The 23,123-nt window shown below is 36.1% G+C and overlaps 1 protein-coding gene across 5 annotated transcripts in view; it reads left to right on the top strand.

The window, feature by feature from the left end:
• The window catches only part of BBS9 (Bardet-Biedl syndrome 9), a 489,686-nt gene that overhangs the window by 129,669 nt on the left and 336,894 nt on the right, over positions 1–23,123 (top strand). For all 5 annotated transcript variants that reach the window (XM_054495852.2, XM_054495851.2, XM_054495850.2 and 2 more), the window contains exons 7-9: positions 3,930–4,014; positions 12,661–12,844; positions 13,473–13,602. In XM_054495852.2, the coding sequence (XP_054351827.1) occupies positions 3,930–4,014; positions 12,661–12,844; positions 13,473–13,602 (399 nt within the window). The remainder of the gene's footprint in view (positions 1–3,929; positions 4,015–12,660; positions 12,845–13,472; positions 13,603–23,123) is intronic.

The following is a 23,123-nucleotide window of genomic DNA, read 5'->3' as shown; positions in this document are numbered from 1 at the left end:
AAAGTGACTTTTGAAGTTAACTGGTTCAACTGTCTTCCTTTTTTCACCTCCTAGATATATTACTGCCTAAAACACTGATTTTTGGCTAATGTCATGTATTGCCTTCTTGTACTGACATTTTCCAGAGTATCTTGCATTATCAGGTTCTTGAGAGAAGAATCTGTGTTAAACATCTCTTCACTGACTGAATAATTCAGTTTGTTTATTCAGTCATTCATTCAGCAAATATTTTTCAACAGGCTTGTGTGCCATACACTGTGCAAGGTACTGGAAATGTAGTCAAATAGACGTGCCACTTATCCTCAAATAGTATTCAAGGAGGCAGGAAGTCAATCAGCTACTTCAGTCCATTTGTCATACAGGCTATAGCAGAGCTTTGCATAGGATGCTGAGGAGGCCTCGAGGTGGGACCTCTAAGAATTGAATGTAGGAAGGCTCCCTAAAAGAGTATACCTGCCATGGGTGCTATTTCTCTCCTGTCTGCTATACTCCTTCCCCAGCAACCCCTCAATAGCTCCTAATACATTGCTAAGTAAATAATCAGCCTTAAATAAATATTTAAAAATGTTTTTGTTGAATTTAATTGACTATTTTAAAAAGAAGTATTCTTCTCCAATCTTTGGCTCTGACCAAATGGAAATATTTGTAGTCTCCACATATGTTAAGGGCTTTTCTCTGTCTCCTTTTTTTTTTTTTTTCACATACTGTCTATCTCCTGTGTCTGAAGCGCTCTTCCTTCTTTCTCTGCACATGGAAATTATGTCTAGAAGCCTCCCTGCTCCCCTTCAGTTCTTCCCTGACCTAGATGTAAGCAACATCTCCTTTTTTTCAATTTACGTAGTAGTTTTTCAGTGCTTCCCTTAGGTATTACTTATGCTTTCACTGATAGTAAACACTTATTTGTTTTTCTCCTTGGCTAAGCTCGGTGCTCCTCGATGGCAGGAATTCTGTATCCCCTGAAGTGCCCAGCACTGTACCTGGGTGAAAGTGGGTATTCAATGAGAACTGACAAAAGAGTGAAAAGTGTATAAAGAAAGCTTCTGTTTTGTTACTGGCATCTTTCAATGAAAAGGATTCTCCCCGGCATAGTCAAGAATGTTTTAGCTATAGTTGAAATCAACATAATAATGCTCTGTGTCTCGAGCTTCCATTTCTAGTAAAGTTCTCTGGGTTACATGTCAAGGTTCCAAAACTTCCTTCCACTCACTGAGGTGACAGTTATGTTTATTTTGAAAATAAATGATTTTGGAGGGTTTACTTTTGTGCTCTGTGACGCCTCAATCTATATTTTAGTTACCTGCTGCTGTTTTTACAAGGCAATATGGAAGAGTATCAAATTATGTGGTTGAGTTTGTTATTGGTGCACTACAGGACCTGTGAAGCATTTGTGGTTAGTGAGTCAAAAAGCACCACTGTTTACCTGCACTTGCTGTAGTTGCGATTAGCGCCTTTCTGTTCTGAGAGACATGTATGGCACTCTTTCATAAGATCTTGTTACATTGGCACTGATTATTCTTTCAGCAATCTCGACAAGGGAACTTTTTTGTGTAGCTTATGTCACTGAACACTTGAGTGGTAAGAAAAAAGATCCAAATATTTTATTTCAGAATTTCCAAATCTGCTTGGAATTGTTTGGTTTTGGAAATAGATTTTTACGTACTTTATTGGTCACAGTTAAGAGGAGTTAAGGAAGAACCATAACATAGATGCTCTTGTAAGTTTGTCATCATCTAATTTTACTGTCAAGTTTAAGTAATAAAATACTCTTCTGAGTTGTCTTTTAGGAAGAGAAATGGTTTGGATTTGGAAATCAGTAGTCAATTTTGGCTGTGCCTCTGCCTGCTGTTTTAATGTTAATAAGGCTGCTTTAGGGGCTCACTTATTTCTTAGATAAAATAATGACCATAGTTATATAAGAAGCTTCAAACAGCTCAAAGAGTTTTGGACCTTTGTAACAATCTCATGAATATCTATATTATCCCTTGGCAGGTTGGTTTCTGTAGGAAATGAACCACCTATGTAACTAATTGCCTAGGGTTAGATCCATAGCAGGACAAGCTTTGGGATGATGTTCTAGTCACCAGCGCATACTATTTCTGTTGCTATGAATTGGGAGTAGGAAAATAATCCTATTTGGAGTTCAGAATGTGAGGTCTAATTATTTTGCACTTTTAGAGACTTTGGGATTTTGAAGGTCAATCTCAGATGGTATAGAGAGATTGGCTGCAGCTGACCGTGGGATTTTGTAGCATGGTTTTACAAGGCTGAGATTTTCTCCCTCTTACTTCATGCACCCCATAACTGATTCCTCCCTGTCATGCATCTCTCCTAAACTCCTGTCATGGCCTTTCATGTCTCTTTTACTGCTGCATGCCTTTGCATTTGTTATTTGATTTACCATAATGCCTTCTCCTTCTTTACCAGCGTGATAGAATTTTCACTCATCCTTTAAAACCTAGCTTTCTCTTCCTGAACCTATACCAAGAGCATATCTTTTCTCCCCCAATTACTTGTTACTATTGGTACTATGTACCATATTCTATTGGTACTACGTGCATACCTTCTGCTAATTAGCACAGGATACTCTGAGTTATACTTAGCTGTCTGTATATGAGTCTCTACAACTAGTGTGGGAGCGCCTTATGAGTATAGATTATGTAGTAGTTTTTCCATTGTTAATGTTTGTATTAGATCCCTACTATATGTTTATAAAATGAATGAAATTTATATATATTACGTTTTCATATTAATGATAAGATCTATTTTTTATAAGCTATTGTTAAGTTTGTCATCAGCTTCTATGTCTTGCAAAATCTTAAATCATAGTCATTCTGCATTCAACTGAAGTTACAGGTTTTTTATAAGTGAATTATTCTTGATTGAGATAGGATGTTTTCAGAGTTGGTATATGATATTTGAAGACCATTGTACATTTCAGTGCTCGTTTAGATATGCCACATTGCCTTCATTCAGGTCCCTGATTTTTACACTCTCAGATATCTGTCTCTTAGAAAATGTGAGTTTTGATTCAATAGGAGGGAAAGGCATCTGTGAGTCTGTAGTTGCTTTATGTACAGTAGGATTATTCTTCTAAAAATTTGCCATTAATTAATGAGAAATACAGAAATTTCAACTTCATTAGATAAATTAATCATTTCTAGATTGAATAATATTTATAAATTGTTTTTAAGAATAATTTGAGCTAAATGCCACTACTGAAATAGAAGCTGTAAAATACTTATAGATCATAATGTCGATTACTGAGAACTCTACCTACCAGCTACAAACTACTATGTGATTGATCTCTATCTCTATATAAATCTGTCTCTTTGTCAACCCATCAATCAATAATTGTATACCTACTATATACCAAATAGTAGGCACTTTATAATTTATTGTTTAATCCTTTTAACAATGATTGTGTTAGAGATTATTATTTCTGTTTTATGGATGGGGAAGCCAGACACAGAGTGATTATTTGCCAAAAATATACTTACCTAGTTAAGTGGTTAAACTGGGGTTAAACTGAGTTCTTTTTGGTTCTATAGATTATGTATTGATAATTTCTACTCCATCTGACTGCTTTGCATATTTACATTTTTTTCTGTCTATTTGGTGTTTAGGTGCTAGATCTTTCTTGAGCATTGTTATTTGTCACATAAAATTCTAATGGAAGTGCTTTAATAGTTGGTAGAGCTGTTTTCCCAACACTGAATAATGAACATATGGTTATAATTTCTTTATCATGACATTTTACACAGTTTTATGTCACAATATCACTCAATAAGAATTCAATCTTAAATTTTAGAGTTTTTAAAAACAAGGAAAAAGTGCTTTATAAAGTTTATAGATTATTGTATACTTTTAAAGTTTAAAATAATTTATAATTTTTAATTATAAACTCATTTTTTTTAATTTCTTTCATACAGGTACCAGGTACTTGCTTTTGCAACAGATGCAGATAAAAGGCAGGAGACTGAACAGCAAAAACTTGGTTCTGGAAAAAGACTAGTTGTAAGGCCTTTTTTTAATATATAAAAATTTCAATAATGCTATATCTAATCACATATGTTTGTTAATAATAATTCATGGGAAGAAAATGTAAAAAAAAGTCAGCCATTCTCTTTCCTATATTATGATTATATTAATGACTTAAGAATTGAGTTGGTTGTTGTTGAGCAATGGAAACACATGCCTGGTCATGGTCTTAATACAACAGATTGTAGAGTTGTACCACTAGAACCGTGGATATCCAGATGGAGTCACTTTTAACAAATAAAAATAGAAACATTAAAAAAAATCTCTCCTTAATAGGCAAAATTTTGTAGATTATATTCTACTGTTTGAAGTGTCTTTTTTCTCTAGCTGCTTTCCAGATTTTCTCTAATCACTTGTTTGGAGCAATGGGATTATAATGTGTAATTTTCTTTCTCTTTTTTTGAGCTTAAGATTTGTTAAGCTTCTTGCATCTATGAATATTTAGTTTGCATAAAATTTATAAATGTTTTGGCCATTAATTCTTTAAATATTTTGTAACTAATAGGCATGTGACCAAATATATAAGTAAAAGATAAAAATTCACAGCTCACAAAGATAGAATTAGCTCAAAGACAAAGGTGAAGTTTGATAATTTGAAAAGTAGTTTGAAGAAAAATTGTAAATGATGAATTCTCCGTTTAATGTAAATTGGGGAATAGATGGTGATTATGACCTCTTCCTTATCTTGAGAACTTCCATAGACAGCAAGGCAAAAAATAGAAGGAACTAAAATTATGGTGGAAATAGTGAAATAAATCTGAGGATACACATGAAGGAAGCTAAATGGAGAAATAATGTAGAATTTAGAAAACTAACATAACAATATTGGAGAAGACTATGCAGAATTTTCTGTATTAGGATACAGAAGTTCAGGAGATGGTAGAACAGAAGGGTAACTTGGAAAGAGTCAAGAATCAGATGAAGATGTATTTTTTTTCGTTGGTAGTAAAAAGTAAAAGAGCACAATGAATAAAAATTTGATATAGTTTTGCACAGAATTTAGAAGCACCATAGTAATAATAGTTAAAGCACAGATTGAAGTCAAACAGGTCTTGAGAGCTTTACTTTTTTTTTGAGCAAGTTACAGCAAGTTTGTTAGCCTTACTAAATCTCAGTTTCCTCATTTGCAAAGTGATAATATCTATTTTAAAATGTTGTTATTAGGGTGGGCACAGTGGCTCATGCCTGTAATCCCAGCACTTTGGCAGGCTGAGGCAGGTGGATCACCCGAGGTCAGGAGTTCGAGAGCAGCCTGGCCAACATGGAGAAACCCCATCTCCACTAAAATACAAAATTAGCCGGGCATGGTGGCCCATGCCTGTAGTTCTGGCTCCTTGGGAGGCTGAGGCAGGAGAATCGCTTGAACCTGGGGGGCAGAGATTACAGTAAGCTGAGATCGTGCCACTGTACTCTAGCCTGGGTGACAGAGCAAGACTCCGTCTCAAAATAAAAAAAGTTGTTATAAGATAAATTATGTATTTATATATAAATATATGTATTGTATATAATAAATATATAAAGCACATAGCAAAATGTCTGGATGAACTTACTGATAATGGTAATTAAATTGTCCTTTGACCTCCTCAATAGTGGTGTTCTTCCATTTGTTTCTTATAGTCTGCACTTCAGCCATATAGGGCCTCTCATTGTTCCAAATATTCCATGGCTCTTCTTTATTCTAGGCATATGGTTTTTCTTCTGTCTGGAATAGCCTTTCCTTATCATTTGCAGTTTTTATTGATTACTCCATGCCTCACACTGAGGATATATTCTGAAGGCAATTGCAGTTGAGTGGTTTTTCCATTCGATTAGTGAATAGAGTAAGAAATAGCAGTAAAACTTCATTTTGTTACACGATAGTCACTTCGCAGGAGCGTGATACCATGGAGCAATATCAAATCTATTGCAGAAGAAACAGAACTTATCCAATGGAATGATTTTAATAAGATAGTTGTGGGAAGACATTTAATAGCTTCCTATGTTACTCATAGCTACCTTTTTATTGATTGATTTCTATTTAAGTCTTTTGTGTTCAGAAAAATAATTTGTATGATTTGAATTCTCTTAGATTCATTGAGATTTGTCTTATGGCCTAGAATATGATCTATCTTGGTAAATGTTCAGTGTGCACCTGAAAAGAGTGTGTATTTTTTTTGTTGTTAGACGTGTTTCATACATGTCAATTAGATTATGTCGGATGATAGTGTTGTTCAATTCCTCTGTATCCTTATTAGTTTTTTTACTAGTTATTATTAGTTATTGAGAGAGGGGTATTGAAATCTTTGACTGTAATTGTGGATTTTTTTTGTATCTCCTTGGAAATATATCTATCTATATCTATATTTATTTATTTTTTATTTTTGAGACGGAGCCTCGCTCTGTCACCCAGGCTGGAGTGTAGTGGCACAATCTCGGCTCACTGCAACCTCCGCCTCCCAAGTTCAAGTGATTCTCTTGCCTCAGCCTCCTGAGTAGCTGGGACTATAGGCATGTAACACTATGTCCAGCTAATTTTTTTGTGTTTTTAGTACAGATGGGGTTTTGCCATGTTGGCCAGGCTGGTCTCGATCTCCTGACCTCGTGATCCACCCGCCTCGGCCTCCCAAAGTGCTGGGATTACAGGCATGAGCCACCACGCCTGGCATATATCTATATTTACTTATTTATTTTTTGCTTCAGATATTTTGGAATTCTGTTATTAGATACATAAACATTGAAGACTGTTCTGTCTCATGATGAACCCGTCCCCTTTACATTATGAAATGACCTTTATCCTTTTGTTTGATAATCTTTTTTCTGAGACCTACTTAATCGGTTGGTAAAATACTCAGTTTTCTTTTGATTAGTGTTATTCTGATACCTTTTTCTATCTTTTCACTTTGAATCTGTTTGTCCCTTTATACTTCAAGTGCATAATTTATAAGAAGCATGTAGTTGGTTGGGATTTGCTTTTTAAAATCAGTATGATATATATTTTGCCATTTAATTTTGTTTTATTTATCTATATGTCTGTCTAGTTTTTTTTGCTTCCTTTTCCTCTTTTTCTGCTTTTCTTTGGATTTATCCAGTTTTTTTTAATTCTATTTTATCTTTGTTGGTTTATTAGCTATAACTCTTTGTTCTGTTATTTTAGTGTTTGCTTTAGGGTTTCCAGTATTTATCTTTGACTTAACACAGTCTACTTTCAGGTGATACATTACCTTATATATAATATAAGAACTATGCTTCTGTTTCCTACCTTCCAGTCTTTGTGCTATTGTTCTATATTTTATTTTTACATAGGCTGTGAACCCCATATTACATTGTAATTATTTTTGCATAAATAATCAATTATATTTTAATGAGATTTAAATGACAAGAAAAATATGTATTTGCCCATGTAGATATCATTTCTGCTGTTCTTCTTTAATTTGTATAATTCCATCTTTCCATCTGGTTTCATTTTCCTTCAAACTAAAGGAATTCCTTTCACATTTCTTTTAGTGTGGGCCTGCTGGTGATGAATTTTTCATTTTTTATGTGTATACTGTTCTTGAGGTTATCCCTGGGACACAGTTAAGTTATTTGGAAACAGTTTGATTTTTGGGGGCCTTGTTCTCAAGACTTGTTAAGTGGGACCTGGGTAGTGCTCATTTTAGGGCTACTTATTCCCTACTCCTCAGGTAAGATCCTTTTTAGTACTGTACCAATTCACTCAGAATTATGAGGTTTTGCAGCCTGGCTGGTGGGCACAGGGAATATCTTATACCCTGTGTGAATGTTGGGCACTGTTATCTCTAATCTTTTTGGGTGGTTCTTTCCCTGGCCTTGGGTAGTTTCCTTACAATAATTTTCCAGTAAGTACTCAGCTGAATATTCGAGGGCACTCTCTGCAGATCTCCAGAGTTCTGTCTGTATGCAGCATTTGTATGTAGCTATTTGGTGTGCTGTCTTGTTAACTCCAACTGCTGTGGTTTCTCCAGACTCTGAGTATCCATCTCCACAATTCACAGAGTCTGCTGGGCTCTGCCTAGGTTCTTCTTCCCTGCACAATGGCCTAGAAACTCTTTCAAGGCTGGAGCAATCATGCTACTCACCTCGTTTGTTTTCTGTCTTTAAGGGATTGCTGTGCTTTGTTGTCTGGTGTCCAGTGCCTTGCAAACTATTGTTTCATTTATTGTCCACTTTGTCGTTGTTTTAGGTGGGATGCTAAGTCATTTCCTTATTACTCCATCTTGGCTGGAAGTGGAAGAATTTTTTTTTTTAATTATTGTTCTTAGCAAACTTCTGTGTTTTATGAGACTCATTAATTCAGAATGTAGTGTATTTCCCTAAGTGGAGGTCACAGAGAGTGGCATTCAGTACCTGGTAAATTGAAAGTATTTAGTGGCTGGATCTCAGACCATGGCCTCAGAAACATGATTTGCCTGTTCAGTTTGAATAAATCACCTCTCAGAGTGAGGCACACATCAGCCCGAGTTACAGATACTGACGTACAAAGCCAAATGCTAGCCTGTTACAATATAATGAGAAATATAACTGTCATGGGACTGATATTCATGTCTTGTCCAGTGGAATCATTTTATATAGGTAAGCAATACTTGAGCCAAATAGTAATCAAATAATTTCTTAGTGTTGAATTCTAGTTCAGCTTAAGATAGTCTGATGCACCTACCTATGTTCACTAGGCTGTCTCCCTTCTACAGATTGGTCTTATACATATACCGGCAATATTTGCCTTTCTGGCCAGCCCCATTTGGATTCTATACCTTCTTCAAATATTTTAATATCTAAAGTAGATGAATACCTAAGATCATGTCTTGATGGCCAAAAATTCATCTTGTCTTTAATGTGACTTTTCATGATCTTTTCTTGGATCCATTGTTTGTTGATTATAGACTAACTTTCACAGCAGCCCTATTTCCTCTTTGTGCAGATTTTTCTCTGTGAAACCATCTCATTGTTACTTTCGTATACAATATATGCCTGTCAGGGACCCTGGCTTGGTCCCACAGTGAAGCCCTCCCATTTTGGGCCGATTAATGGATTGATTGCAGCTCTGCATCTCTCTTGGGTGAAGCCCCAGGAGACAAGATCTTTGGCTCCAACCACTGCTAAGGTCCGTTCTTCTGCTGCCTCTAAGCTGGGGAGGGAATATAAAGCTTGAGATCTCCCCAGGGAGGCAGAGTGCAGCCTGGAAATGCCAAGCTGTGATCTACAGCTAGCACAGAAGTGGGAGAAGAGCTGCACTTTCAGAGCATTGATAGGGAACATGATGACAACCATTGCAGTGAGCCAAGATTGCACCACTACATTCCAGCCTGGGCAACAGAGTGAGACTTCAAATGGAAAAAAAAAAAAAAAAAAAAATGGCCAGGCGCAGTGGCTCATACCTGTAATCCCAGCACTTTGGGAGGCTGAGGCAGGCGGATCATGAGGTCAGGAAATGGAGACCATCCTGGCCAACATGGTGAAACCCTGTTTCTACTAAAAATACAAAAGTTAGCTGGGCATGGTGGCGTGTGCATGTAGTCCCAGCTACTCAGGAGTCTGAGGCAGGAGAATCGCTTGAACCCGGGAGGTGGAGGGTGCAGTGAGCCGAGATAGCTTCACTGCATTCCAGCCTGGAGACAGAGCGAGATTCCGTCTCAAAAAAAAAAAAAAAAGAGAGAGAGAGGGAGAGAAAATATAGAGGTGCCACATAAATGAGAAAGAGCCTACCTACTGACCAATGCACTTGCTAACATACCCCACTTTGAAACCAAAGGCAAGAATTTAGCTATAAATAAAAACCTTGCAGAAAGCTTCAGCCCTCTGAAAACATTCAGAAAAGAAGTCTACTGACTGTACTCAATTTACACCTCACGAAAAGGAATACTCATTCACACAGATGAAAAAAAACCAGTGCAAGAACTCTGGCAACTCAAAAGGCCACGGTGTTTTCCTTCCTCTAAATGATCACACTAATTCTACAGCAAGGATTGTTAACTGGGCTGAGATGGCTAAAATGACAGAAATAGAATTCAGAATATGGACAGGAAATAAAGACCATTGAGATTCAGGAGAATGTCAAAATCCAATCCAAGAAATCTAAGAATCACAATACAATGATACAAGAGCTGACAAATGAAATAGCCAGTATAGAAAGAACTTAACTGGACCTGATAAAGCTGTAAAACACACTACAAGAATTCGTAATGTAATCACAAGTATTAATGGCAGAAGAGACCAAGCTGTGGAAAGAATCTGAGAGCTTGAAGACTGGCTTTCTGAAATAAGACAGTCAGACAAAAATAAAGAAAAAAGATAAGAAATGAACAAAACCTCCAAGACATTTGGCATTATGTAAAGAGACCAACTTTATGACTCATTGGCATCCCTGAAAGAGATGGAGAGAAAGCAAGCAAGTTGGAAAACCTCTCTCAGGTTATCATTCATGAAAAATTCCCCAACCTCACTAGAGAGGCTGATATTCAAATTCAGGAAATGCAGAGAACCCCTGCAAGATACTATACAAAAAGATCATCCCCAAGACACATAATCTTCAGATTCTGTAAGGTCAAAATGAAAGAAAAAATGTTAAAGGCAGCTAGAGAGAAAGGTCAGGTTACCTCCAAAGGGAGCTCCATCAGGCTAATAGTGGACCTTTCAGCAGAAACCCTACAAGCCAGAAGAGATTGGAGGCCTGTATTCAATATTCACAAAGAAGAAATATTCAACCAAGAATGTCATATCCAGCCAAACTAAGCTTCATATGTGAAGGAGAAATAAGGATCTTTTCAGACAAGCAAATGAGAAGGGAAATTGTTACTACCAGACCTGCCTTACTAGAGCTCCTGAAAGAAGCACTAAATATGGAAAAGAACTGTTACTAACCAATACAAAAAACTCTTAAATACTTAAATACATGGACTAATGACACTATAAAGCAGCCACACAAACAAGTCTGCATAATAACCAGCTAACAACAATGACAGGATCAAATCCACACATATCAATACTAACCTTGAATATAAACAGGCTAAATGACCCATTTAAAACACACAGAGCAGCAAACTGGATCAAAAAGCAAGACACGATGGTATGCTGCCTTCAAGAGACCCATCTCACATGCTGTACACCTGTAGGCTCAAAATAAAGAGATGAAGAAAACTCTATGAAGCAAATGGAAAAAAGCAGGAGCTGCAATCCTAATATCAGGCAAAACAGACTTTAAACCAACAAAGATAAAAAAAGACAAATAAGAGCATTACATAATAGTAAAGGGTTCAATTCAACATGAAGATCTAACTATCCTAAATATATATGCACCCAACACAAAAGCACCCATATTCATAAAGCAATTTCTTAGAGACCTACTAAGAGATTTGGACTGCCACACAATAATAGTGGGAGACTTCAACACCCCACTGACCCTATGAGACAGATCATTGAGGCAGAAAATTAACAAAGATATTCAAGGTCTGAACTTAATACTTGATCAAATGGACCTAATAGACATCTACAAAACTCTCCATCCCAAAACAACAGAACATTCATTCTTCTCGTCACCACATAGCACATACTCTAAAATCAACTACACAATCGGACATAAAACAATCCTCAGCAATTCAAAAATATCAAAATACCCATCAACAGTAGACTGGATAAAGAAAATGTGGTACATATACACCACGGAATACTATGCAGCCATAAAAAAGAATGAGATTATGTCATTTGCAGAAACATGGATGGAGCTGGAGGCCATTATCTTTAGCAAACTAATGCAGGAATAGAAAACCAAATATCACATGTTCTGACTTAAATATCACATGTTCTTACTTTCACTTGAGGGTGAAAGGCGGGAGGAGGGAGAGGATCAGAAAAAATAACTATCACATACTACACTTAGTACCTGGGTGATAAAATAATCTATATGCCAAACCTCTGTGAAATGAATTTACCTATATAACAAACCTTCCTATGTATCCCTGAACCTAAAGTAAAAGTTAGAAAAACTGAAAACAGTATATGCCTTTCTGCCAATATTTTTCAAAATGGTATGTCTTTGCTGTTTTGCATTTTCCTGACTCAGAAATATTGTATGGAAGATGAATCCTGAAAAGCTCTCATTTTACATTCATTCTTTCATTACTTTAAGAAGCATTTATTGAACATTAACCGTATCCCAGCAATATGGAGATATCGTGGAGTAGCTCTTATATATAGAATATTCTGCTATACTCTCTAGTGGCTTGGTGACTACTCTGTATATGCATATTGATATATTTTTAGTTGTCCTATAAAAACACATGTACAATCATAATGGCAGTTTTTATGGATTATTAAATTTGATTTGAAAATTAAGCACAATATCATTTTCATGGAAGTTTTTTAGGGAAGCAGATAAGTGTTTTAGTGTTTTTGAACTGCAGAATAGTTAATATCATTTGGTAAGACATGGAACAAAACTTTGATTAGAGTCTTGTAAAATACCAGAAAAATAGTCATAGCGATAAAAAAAAGAATAAAGAAATGAAAGAGATTAGCCCATCTTTGTATTTCTGCTTTGTTGTAAAGCAGTTTCTTAATTTATATTGATATGAAAATAACTGAAATATTCTGAGGTTAGCAACTAAATTGATATTGAGTTTTGCTTTGTAGGTGGATTGGACTCTAAATATTGGAGAGCAAGCCCTTGACATATGTATTGTCTCTTTCAATCAGTCGGCATCCTCTGTTTTTGTTCTTGGTGAGAGAAACTTTTTTTGCCTTAAGGATAATGGACAAATTCGATTCATGAAGAAGCTTGATTGGAGCCCAAGTTGTTTTCTGCCATATTGCTCAGGTGTGTAGAAAGATTTTCTTTTATCTCTTCCATATGTCAAGGCTATGTGATATACACCAGAAAAAGCCACACTCATACACATATTTTAAACATATATGAAAACAGTTTAATACTGAATATGTAATGGAAATTTTAACTTTCAAAGTTTGAATAGAAGTTTGATATAAAGCACACATTTGGTTTTGTCAGTCATTTTACTTTGTACAAAATGACTTGTAAAATTGGCCTCCAGCACACATTAATACTTTCCATAATGTGGCTATTCAAGATGCTTTCAAGAGAACATCAGACTCTTTTATAAGCACAATAGTAATGTCTAATAGAATGAATTATCTGTAGTGAATGCCTAGTAAATTAGCTTAAATGTGTTACATATTAATGAAATTAATGCTTTCTAGATGAAATGCAAAAATGTTGGCAATTATCTAGTTATAGCTTCCAAGACTGTAAAATGATTCCTTTCTTTTTTATACTGGTAAAGTTACAAAATAATGTTTTATTACGTAAAATCTTTATGTATTAAAATCCAGGTGTTAGAATTAGTTTGTGCTATCAATTTCCTAAAAGAGATATACTTTTCCAAATGACTGTTTTCTTAGTGTCTCTTTTCTCTATCTTCAACTTACAGTTTCTGAAGGAACAATAAATACTTTGATTGGAAATCATAATAACATGCTGCATATTTATCAAGATGTGACACTGAAGTGGGCCACCCAACTTCCCCACATTCCTGTAGCAGTAAGAGTGGGCTGTTTGCAGTAAGTGATTTAATTTAACACAGTTTTTAAAGAGGATGTTAATCAAGAAATTTTCTAGAAGTTCTATGAAATAATGACAAGTGATTTTATTAAAAAATTACAAGTGACATTGTAGTATGAATGTCAATAATAAAAGTAATTTAAAATATAACTTTTATTGGAAAGGAAGGATAATTAGTGCTATTAATCATTTTCATTTAATATTTCTAGCAAGATATCCTTAGTACCTTAAAGGTAAAAACTGGTGAAGATATCAAGAAAATGGTTTACTTGATAGATTATTCTTTAGAATACAAAAATATTTCTTTTAGCATTTGATGAGTCCCTTTTAGAGAACATTTATTGATAGACTGTGATGATATTACACTGTTCATTATAATAAGGTCTCACCTTGTTTCAGACGTTTCATTAAGTCAAGTGATGCAGAATTGTTAATGATCATGTGTTTACACAGTTTAGATTTTAAGTGGGGCTACTTTGTATTTAAATTGAAAAACAGAATTCATACTTTAACATTAAGTTTACAAAATTTATCAAAAATGACAGAAATGAGCCATCTAAGTGAGTAATTTTTCTAGGTCATCAGTATAAAAACTGAGATGCCGATGAACTTTTTAGCATCTTAGATTATGTTTAGGAATTGAAAATATCAGCAAATATATAGAAACACAACTTTCCATAAAGCCTCATAGATTCTCGGATGTATTCAATTCTACTTATTTATAATATTTTATTGAGCATTTAAAGGCCATACGGGGTGGGGCGCAGTGGCTCATGCCTGTAATTCCAGCTCTTTGGGAGGCCGAGGTGGTTGGATCATCTGAGGTCAGGAGTTCAAGACCAGCCTGGCCAACATGGGGAAACCCTGTCTCTACTAAAATACAAAAAATTAGCCAGGTGTGGCGGCGTGTGCATGTAGTCCCAGCTACTCGGGAGGCTGAGGCAGGAGAATTGCTTGAACCCAGGAGGCGGAGGTTGCAGTGAGCTGAGATCACACCACTGCACTCCAGCCTGGGTGACAGAGCGAGACTGTGTCTCAAAAAAAAAAAAAGCAGCCATCTGTAGAATTCTTCAGTGACACCTATAGTTTCTCATCAGGATGGAGTTGTTCTCTCCTATTAATGGCTTGAGTGTAATATTATTGTTGAAGCTCAACGAAGGATATTCATATTTGCATCAATGTTTTATCTAAAGCCTGAATTTTAGAAAAATGGAAACAGTGTTTTGAAAACATTGACTATTTTAAAAAGAAGTTGCTTTCTTATGTTTTATGAGAAAAAAACATATAATTCTAATTGCTATGCACTTAACACAAGTTATGGTTATTTTGTGTCTGAAAAATAATTTAAAAATTTTGAGATTGGCTTTTGCAATGTCCATCACATTGTCTTTTTAAATTTAACAGAATATTCATACTCACCAGACATTTTGTATCAGATTTACTTAGAAGGATTTAGAACAGGAAAAACATCTTGCCAGCAGGGCAACATCAAGTATTTCACTTCTGGAAGAGTAATTCTTGCATGAGTCTATATATCCATCCAAAGCTGTTCTCTTTGGTCTCTTAAGTGACAGTTCATTTGCAAAAAGACAGATCCACACTGGTGGGTATGGGTCTCATTTTGACTTATAATCTTCATGTCCTTCAGGAGCCAATATCTTGAAATACTTAAAAATTATTGGTGTTTTGGTGTGTATTTTGAGCACAGGAGAATGATCGGTAGAAAGACCTTATTGAGAACATTTAGTTGAAATATATATATTTTTACACATACATTATGTACAAGGGATGTACCCATTTCAGGAGTCACCATACTGAGGGAAGTGCAAAGGTAGGGCTTCTCAGCAGATATTTATTGTTAATTTATAGTTTTTGGTCTAGATGCAACTTATGAGTTAACAGTCAATAATAACTGAAATATTATGAGTAAAACACCAAATTTTCATATAGTGTGCATCATGATGCTTATGTTCAAAAATAGCCTGTCATTTTATTTTAGGTACCTGTGAGTGAACCTTCCTATTTCTCATAGCTTTTGCAAGATGACAGTTACAAACAAGTAAATCCAAATATTGCCGTTAATATTTTCCACAATTAATATATAAAAATAAATTCTAATTTTTCAACTGAAGATTTTTCTTTTCTTACATCTAATTTAACACAAAGTATAGGATTAGACTGTGTTTGAAAGAATTCCATTGTAATTTTTATTAGATTTTTTTTCTTCCTCAGTAAACTTTAATTAATGCGTGAAAAAGAAAGATTGTAAAACACTAGACTCAATTAACATAAAGTTTAGGAAGGTTTTCTGCCCTCACCACAATTGTAGGCTGTATGCTACAGTTATTTAAATACCTTTTATCATAGTCACATCTTAAATCTTATTACTTATCTAAACTGAAGCAGTAAATGGACAATTTCAAAAATGCTCATAAGTACAGAACACCACAACTATATTTTAATCACTTGCAAAAAAGGCCGTGGACCATGGGGAGAGCACTCAGCTTTTAGCTCATGCTGCGGTTTAGGTTATTAACCACAAAAGGTAAGGAGGCTTCCAGTTTTGCTCTTTGGCTGTCAGATCATTTACAGGGGGGATGTTGGAATAGTAGCTGGTGTTACAGATACCCTACACAATGCAAAGCTAGTGAACACCAATATCTAGTCATCTGGCAAAAAAAAGAAAAAAGAAAAAAACAGCATAAACTAGCAAGAGCACCTGCAGCCAACTGCAGGCTAATGCCACATCTTTTCTCAAGGCTCTATCCTGGGTATGTGAATGAAAAGCCCTGCTTTCGTCCTGATCAACAACAGTCTTCCTGTGAGGAAGGTACTTCCTTGCCATGTGAGCACTGGTGGGCTTCTCACCTTTGCAAGCAGTCCATAGGTGTGGTGGTTCCCAAAATGTGGCTTTTGCCATTCACCATGCTGCCCTCACTCCCTCACCTCATGGGCCACAAGAGGGTGGAAGAGCCAGGCAGATCTAAGCTGATGTCCCAGAAGGGGTCTATGGTGGTGGAAACACCATGGCAGACTTGGCAGGTGATGTCCAACTGCAGCCCACCTGTGAAGATCTATTCTATGATGTAGTTGTGGTAGTTGGCCGTCTTCCCATTGTCATCACCTGGGGACAGACTGTGGCTCTGGGATTAGTGTCTGTAAACCACAAAGACAGCGAATGTCTAAGGGAAGAGTATGTTTACCCTGCAGAGGCCTGAGGAAGCCAGCACTGACACTTTACAAGGCCATGTGAGGATGCTTATCATTTCATTAGAGGGTTTTGCTGTTATTTAATGTGACGAGAAATCACAGCACTTGGATTTTCAATGCTCCTCTTTTTGTCATTCCCTAAGAAGAGCCCCACATTTTTTATCTTGCCAACAAAGCACATCTAATGCCCAATAGCTGAGTAGGTAGTTGGTTCCCTTTTTATATGAGGAACAATTGAATAAATATTTTCCTGCAGACAGCTGAAAATATTGTGGGCCAGATGCTGTAACCCCAGACAGGTTCTTTCTGCCTGTTGCACAAACAAAATCAATTCACTGTATTTCAGTAGAGAAAGAGTTTAATTGATGCAAGTCCAGCCACACCACACTGAAGAGGGACTTATTACTTAAATCAATCTCATTGAAGGCTCATAGGTTAGGGGTTTTTCAAAAGTTCTTTGGGGGAAGAGTTTGGGGTGGTTAGGCAATGGGTGCTTGCTGCTAATTGTTTGGAAGGTGCAATCATAGGGGTGTGGGAAATGATCCTGTTGCATGCTGAATCACTTCTGGGAGCAGTTGGTGGGTCCAGGTGGAACCATCATGGGTTTCAGAAATGCAAAAAACCTGTAAAGATCTCTTACAAGAGCACTGTTAGGTTCTACAATAGTGATGTTATCTGTAGGAGTATTGGGGAAGTTGCATATCTTGTGACCTCTGGAATAATGGCTTGCAATTGTTTTTGTCTACACCTTAGCAAAATTCAGGCTACTCTATCCTCCTAGCCTGGTGTTCTCTCATTAGCTTTACAAAGACAGTTGAGTTTTGGGGAAGGGCTATTTTTACTTAAACTATAAACTAAATGTCTCCCAAAGCTAGCCTAGCCTAAGCCTAGGAATAATTAAGGGAGCTTGAAGGTTAGAGGTTAGAGGGATGTAGGCTAGATCATGTCTCCCCCACTGCCATAATTTTCTCACTGTGATAATTTTTGCAAAGCCTGTTTCACTTTCGCCCTTTTAGTTTCAGCATGCCTCATTCCTGAGGTGTAAGCTATGATATGGGAAAAGGGTGAGGACTGCTCTAACTTCTTCCTACTGACAGGGGGCATAGTTGTGGTATGGGTTGCCCCTAGGGTAAGAGGAGTGGAACTGCTTTGCATGTATTCATAGGTGCCTGATTGGGCTTCCAAGGCTTATATGACAAAGACGTTAATATTCTCACCCACAGTTTTAGCATAGCACTTAAGTGAACTGCAGACTATAGGATAATGAGTAGATTGTTAGAAATACAGATTCACATAAATAGGAAACAGCAAATTTAAATACACCATCCCATATCTTTTTAATTTCCTAGTCCTGAAACTAGATGAGTTCAGCTGAACAGCTGTTTCCCATATCAGGAGGTGGCATTGCAGATGGGCTAGGCCTTTGTAGGTGATGAGGGCAAACATATTTTTTAATAAGAGGCATTTCAGACAGGTTCCAGGACTATTTCTTCACTGTAATTAGATCTCTGCCCTATGGGTCGACAGTGCCTCACCAGCAGGTACAGTGCCAGAGATGACCCTCAGTAGAAATAAGCAGTTGCCAGAGCTCACCTCTAGGTCTGTTATACTGGAGGAGGCTGATGAACCATGGGCAGATATTTGCAAGGGTGGATCCTGGATAAGCCCCCAAATTTGTAACTGCCTGATGAATTCTTCCTGCTCACTGTACAAACAAAATTAGTTCATGACATTGCAGTAGAGAGAGCATTTAATTGACGCACGTCTAGCCATACCATGTGGGAGAGTTATTACTCAAGTCAATATCATAATCTGTTAGAATTTTAAAGGTAATTTTTACTAACTTAGCTATAGCTTATCTGTTTATTTATTTTTAGAGACAGGGTCTTGCTCTGTTGCTAAGGCTGGAATGCATTGGCATGATCATAGCTCACTTCAGCCTTGAACTTCTGCCTCCTGTCTCAGCCTCCTGAGTAGCTACAACTATAGGCACATGCCACCATTCTTGGCTAATTTTTTCATATTTTTTAGAGATGAGGACTCACCATGTGGCCCAGGCTGGTCTTGAACTTATGGTCTCAAGTGATCCTGCCACCTTGGCCTCCCCAAGTGGTGGGATTATGGGTATGAGCCACAGTGCTCAGCCCACATATTTATATTAGGAAGTTAATTGAAATTGACAGTACTGAAATAATTTTTCTCTTGCTTTTTATTACCTTTAGGGTTAAAGCTTTTTGGTAGAAGCTTCCTTGGCTGAATGTGTTGATTTATGAAGGAAGTTGCTGCTTTTTAAATATGTTTCTTTTCAGTGAATAAGAAATGTTGGATTTGGATCAAGTTGATGCAATTATACTTAATAACAGCATTTTGCTCAGAGTCTAAGATGTTTTTTTTCTTTCCACTCCCACCTACTTGGCAGCTTTAGTCCTCTCTACCTTGTTTATTACATACCAGTTCCAATTCTGTCTGTGTTTCCTTCTTCCTTTTCAGATTAAATCTCATTCTCAATTAAATTGTTTTTTATTTAATTATTTTCAATTTTTGTAGGTCAGACTATGGGAAATTGAAATCAATACACAGGTTACAGAATCTGAAGAGCCCAGCATCTTACTTCTGCTGTGGTCAGTTTCTCAAGTGGCAAATAAAGATCATCATTTATCAGTAATGTTACTCTCTCCGGAGATATCAAATAAGTATATCTACAAGTGGAAGTCTATCTGAATGAAACTTCACAGAGATGAGAACCGTTCTAAACTTTGCTGGCGGCTCACAGCAAGCTTTAAAATCTCATTGCAGTACTTATTGCAGCTCATTTTTTAGTTAGAGCAATTTGGTCTAGTACTTCAATGTTTTTCTTCCTAGGCTAGGTCCACAATAATCACTTAAGTTTGTTACTTAACAGTTTCTTCTTTTTAAAAAATTTCCTAGCTTATTTATTTTTTTTAAACATTTATTTTAGATACAGCAGGTACAAGTGCAAGTTTGTTACATGGGTATATTGTGTGATGCTGAGGTTTGGGGTACAGATTCTGTCACCCGGGTGGTCAGCATATTACCCAATAAGTAGGTGGTCCACCCACAGCCACTCCCTCCCTCCCTGCTCTTGTAGTCTACAGTGTCTGTTGTTCCCAAGTTTATGTCTGTGCGTGCTCAATAATACTTTGTTCTTTAGCTTTCATTGATCTAATATTGTTGACCAGAATGTTTCCCCCATATCTTTTCTGGATTTTCATATTTCTATATTGAGACGTAGCTCAAGTCACATAAATAAGCCTTTCCTGCTTATCATGGTTTCCCTCTTCTCTGAATTTCTATCACATTTATAATTATGTTGATGAACTACTATTTGACTTTCCTAACTCTCCAACTAGATAATACATTCCATTTTACTTTTGCATATCACACTGAATAATCAGTGAGAAAGATGAACATGTGATATACGCTTCCTAAATACTTAAAAGTCATTGTGGTTTTTATGTGCCAGGGGAAGAGCTGTGGCTCTAAAGACCTTATAAGATCTCTTAGTTGAAAAACCTTTTTAAAATATGAAAAAACAGACTCATAGAGGGAAGAAGGATTTTTTTCTTGAAACCGAATTTATTAGCAAAATATTTTTAGTTTCAAAGTGACATTTTCTTTTTTGGTTTAAGTTTTGCTGTTAATTTGTCTTTTTTTTTTTTTTTTTTGCATTATAGAAAGAGAATGTGAGCCTGTATGCTTTTTGCTATCCTGTATTTTAAGGATTTTCTTTTTGAATTCTTACGTTCCACAGAAAATTTGTAAATATTCCTGGAATTTGCGTAAGGTATAAATTCTGATATTTAGCACCTCTGCATTTTTATTGATATTTTCTTCTATTTGTTATAATGCAAGAGTAGAATATTAGTCTTTCATTACTGTATATTTCTGTCAGTTTTCTGTTGAATAAGCATTTTTGGTTTAGATATTCTATGTTAGTCAGCTTATATTCCTGATAGCTGTTTTTTTTTGGTGAGTTAAAAAAATTTATCACTATAAAATGACCTCTTTTGGGTTTCCATTTAATTTTTTTTGTTTGCTTATTTTTTCATTTGTTTGCTTTGAGTTCACTTAGATATTAGTTATTATGCTGTGGTCTATGCCTTTTTTTTTTTTTTTGAGGCAGGGTCTCACTCTGTCTCCCAGGCTGGAGTGCAGTGGTGTAATCATAGCTTATTGCAGCCTTGAATGCCTCAGCTCAAGCAATCCTCTCACTTCAGCCCTACAGGTGGCTGGGACTGCAGGCATGTGTCACCACACCCAGTTAATTAAAAATTCTTTTTTGTATAGATAGGATCTTGTTATATTGTCCAGGCTGGTCTCGAACTCTTAGCCTCAAGCCATTCTCCTGCCTTGACCTCTCAAAGTGCTAGGATTACAGGTGTGAGCCACTGTGTCTGGCCAATGCTTCATCTTTCAATAGGTTCATTTAATTTTCCCAGGAATTTTATAGGGTGTTATTATATTCTGTGGTAAAAATGTATTGTTATATTTCACCTTCAGACTTTATAGATGTTGCTTCCTTGTTTTTTTAATTTTAAAATTATTATTATTATTTTCGAGACAGGGTCTTGCTTTGTTGACCAGGCTGGAGTGCAGTGGTGTGAACATGGCTCACTGCTGCCTTGATCTCTTGGGCACAAGCAATTCTCCCACCTCAGCCTCACAAGTAGCTGGGACTATAGGTGCATGCCATCACATCTGGCAGATTAAAAAAAAATTTGTAGAGATAGGATCTCCCTATGTTGCCAGATTGGTCTTGAACTCCTAGCCTCAAGAGATCCTCCTGCCTTGGCCTCCCAAAGTGCTGGGATTACAGGTATGAGCTACCATGCCTGGCCCCTTATTTGTTTTTAAAATAGCTTTTAGAGAAAATAATAACCTTTGTGGTTTTTGCAAGAAGTATAGAACTGCATTTTTAAAAACTATTATTTAAAAGTACAAAGAAAAATAAAATACCTTTTTATTAAAGTTACCTGAGTCTTATCAAATAGAATGAACATTTGTTAGCACTTTTAAATATCAACCCTGATATTTTTCTCTACACACGTGCAAATTTAGGCATAGAATAAAATTTAGAAAACAGGACCACATGAATTTTATTTTTAATTTTTTTTTTAAGATGGAGTCTCACTCTGTTGCCCAGACTGGAGTGCAGTGGCGCGATCTCAGCTCAATGCAACCTGTGCCTCCTGGGTTCAAGCAATTCTCTGCCTCAGCCTCCTGAGTAGGTGGGATTACAGGCGCCCGCCACCATGCCTGGCTAATGTTTTTGTATTTTTAGTAGAGACAGGGTTTCAATATCTTGGCCAGGCTGGTCTTGAACTCCTGACCTCGTGAGTCACCCGCCTCGTCTTCCCAAAGTGCTGGGATTACAGGCATGAGCCACCGTGTGTGGCCATGAATTTAAAATATAAATTTATTTCATTATATCCTAGTGGAAAAAAGAAATAGCTGAAGTGGAAGGAATATATGAATTTTTAATAAATGTTTGTTTGCAACATTATATTTTAGTTTCTAAAAGACTTCTCTAAACAAGAATAGAAAAAAATGCCTTTTTGGTTGATACTGTTAGTCTTTTAAAGCTGCATTTCAAATTTTGGTAGTGTCCATTGTCTTCCTGTTGTGAAACATAAGGAAAATAGCATACTTATATTTTCTTCCTCTCTTCTTGCCAAATTCTGATATTATTGGTATATTATTATTCATTTTGTCAAAATTTAAAACATTTCCATACATTTTTTGTAATCACAATTTCTATAGTGCTTTCATCCTGTTGATATATCTAAATGGAGTCAAAGCTTACCACTAGTTCTTTTACTATTCCTGAATTATTTTGATTCATTTCTTGGTGAGTTGAGTTTAATCATCCTGTAGTTTTGTGGAAAGCCTTGTAAGTGTTCTCACCTTAATAACTGTATATTGCTTTTATACCTGAAGATAACCTTAGCTTCCCTCTGAAATTTGGACATTCCATTTGGTTTTGAAAGTTGCTGTGGAAAAGCCTGAAGGTAGCTTAATTTTTTAAAAAAAGACATCTTATTGGATGAATTACTTTTTCTGTCTGGATGCTAGTCTGACTTATTTCTCAGTCCTTAAGAATTAAAACATTACTCCTCATCAATTAATTATTTGTATATATTTGTTCTTTCTATTTTGATTTTTGTGATTTTTTTCATGTCGCTTATCCATGTTCTTGAGTTGGTTTTTAGTATATTTATTCTCATTTTAAAAATTTATTTATTCTAGTTATTGCTTCTAGTGTGGCTTTCAACCCCTGTATCTTTTGAGT

This window comes from Pongo pygmaeus, chromosome 6 (assembly GCF_028885625.2).
Source record: "Pongo pygmaeus isolate AG05252 chromosome 6, NHGRI_mPonPyg2-v2.0_pri, whole genome shotgun sequence".
NCBI classification, from domain to species: domain Eukaryota; kingdom Metazoa; phylum Chordata; class Mammalia; order Primates; family Hominidae; genus Pongo; species Pongo pygmaeus.
This window is presented reverse-complemented; position numbering and strand designations above follow the sequence as displayed.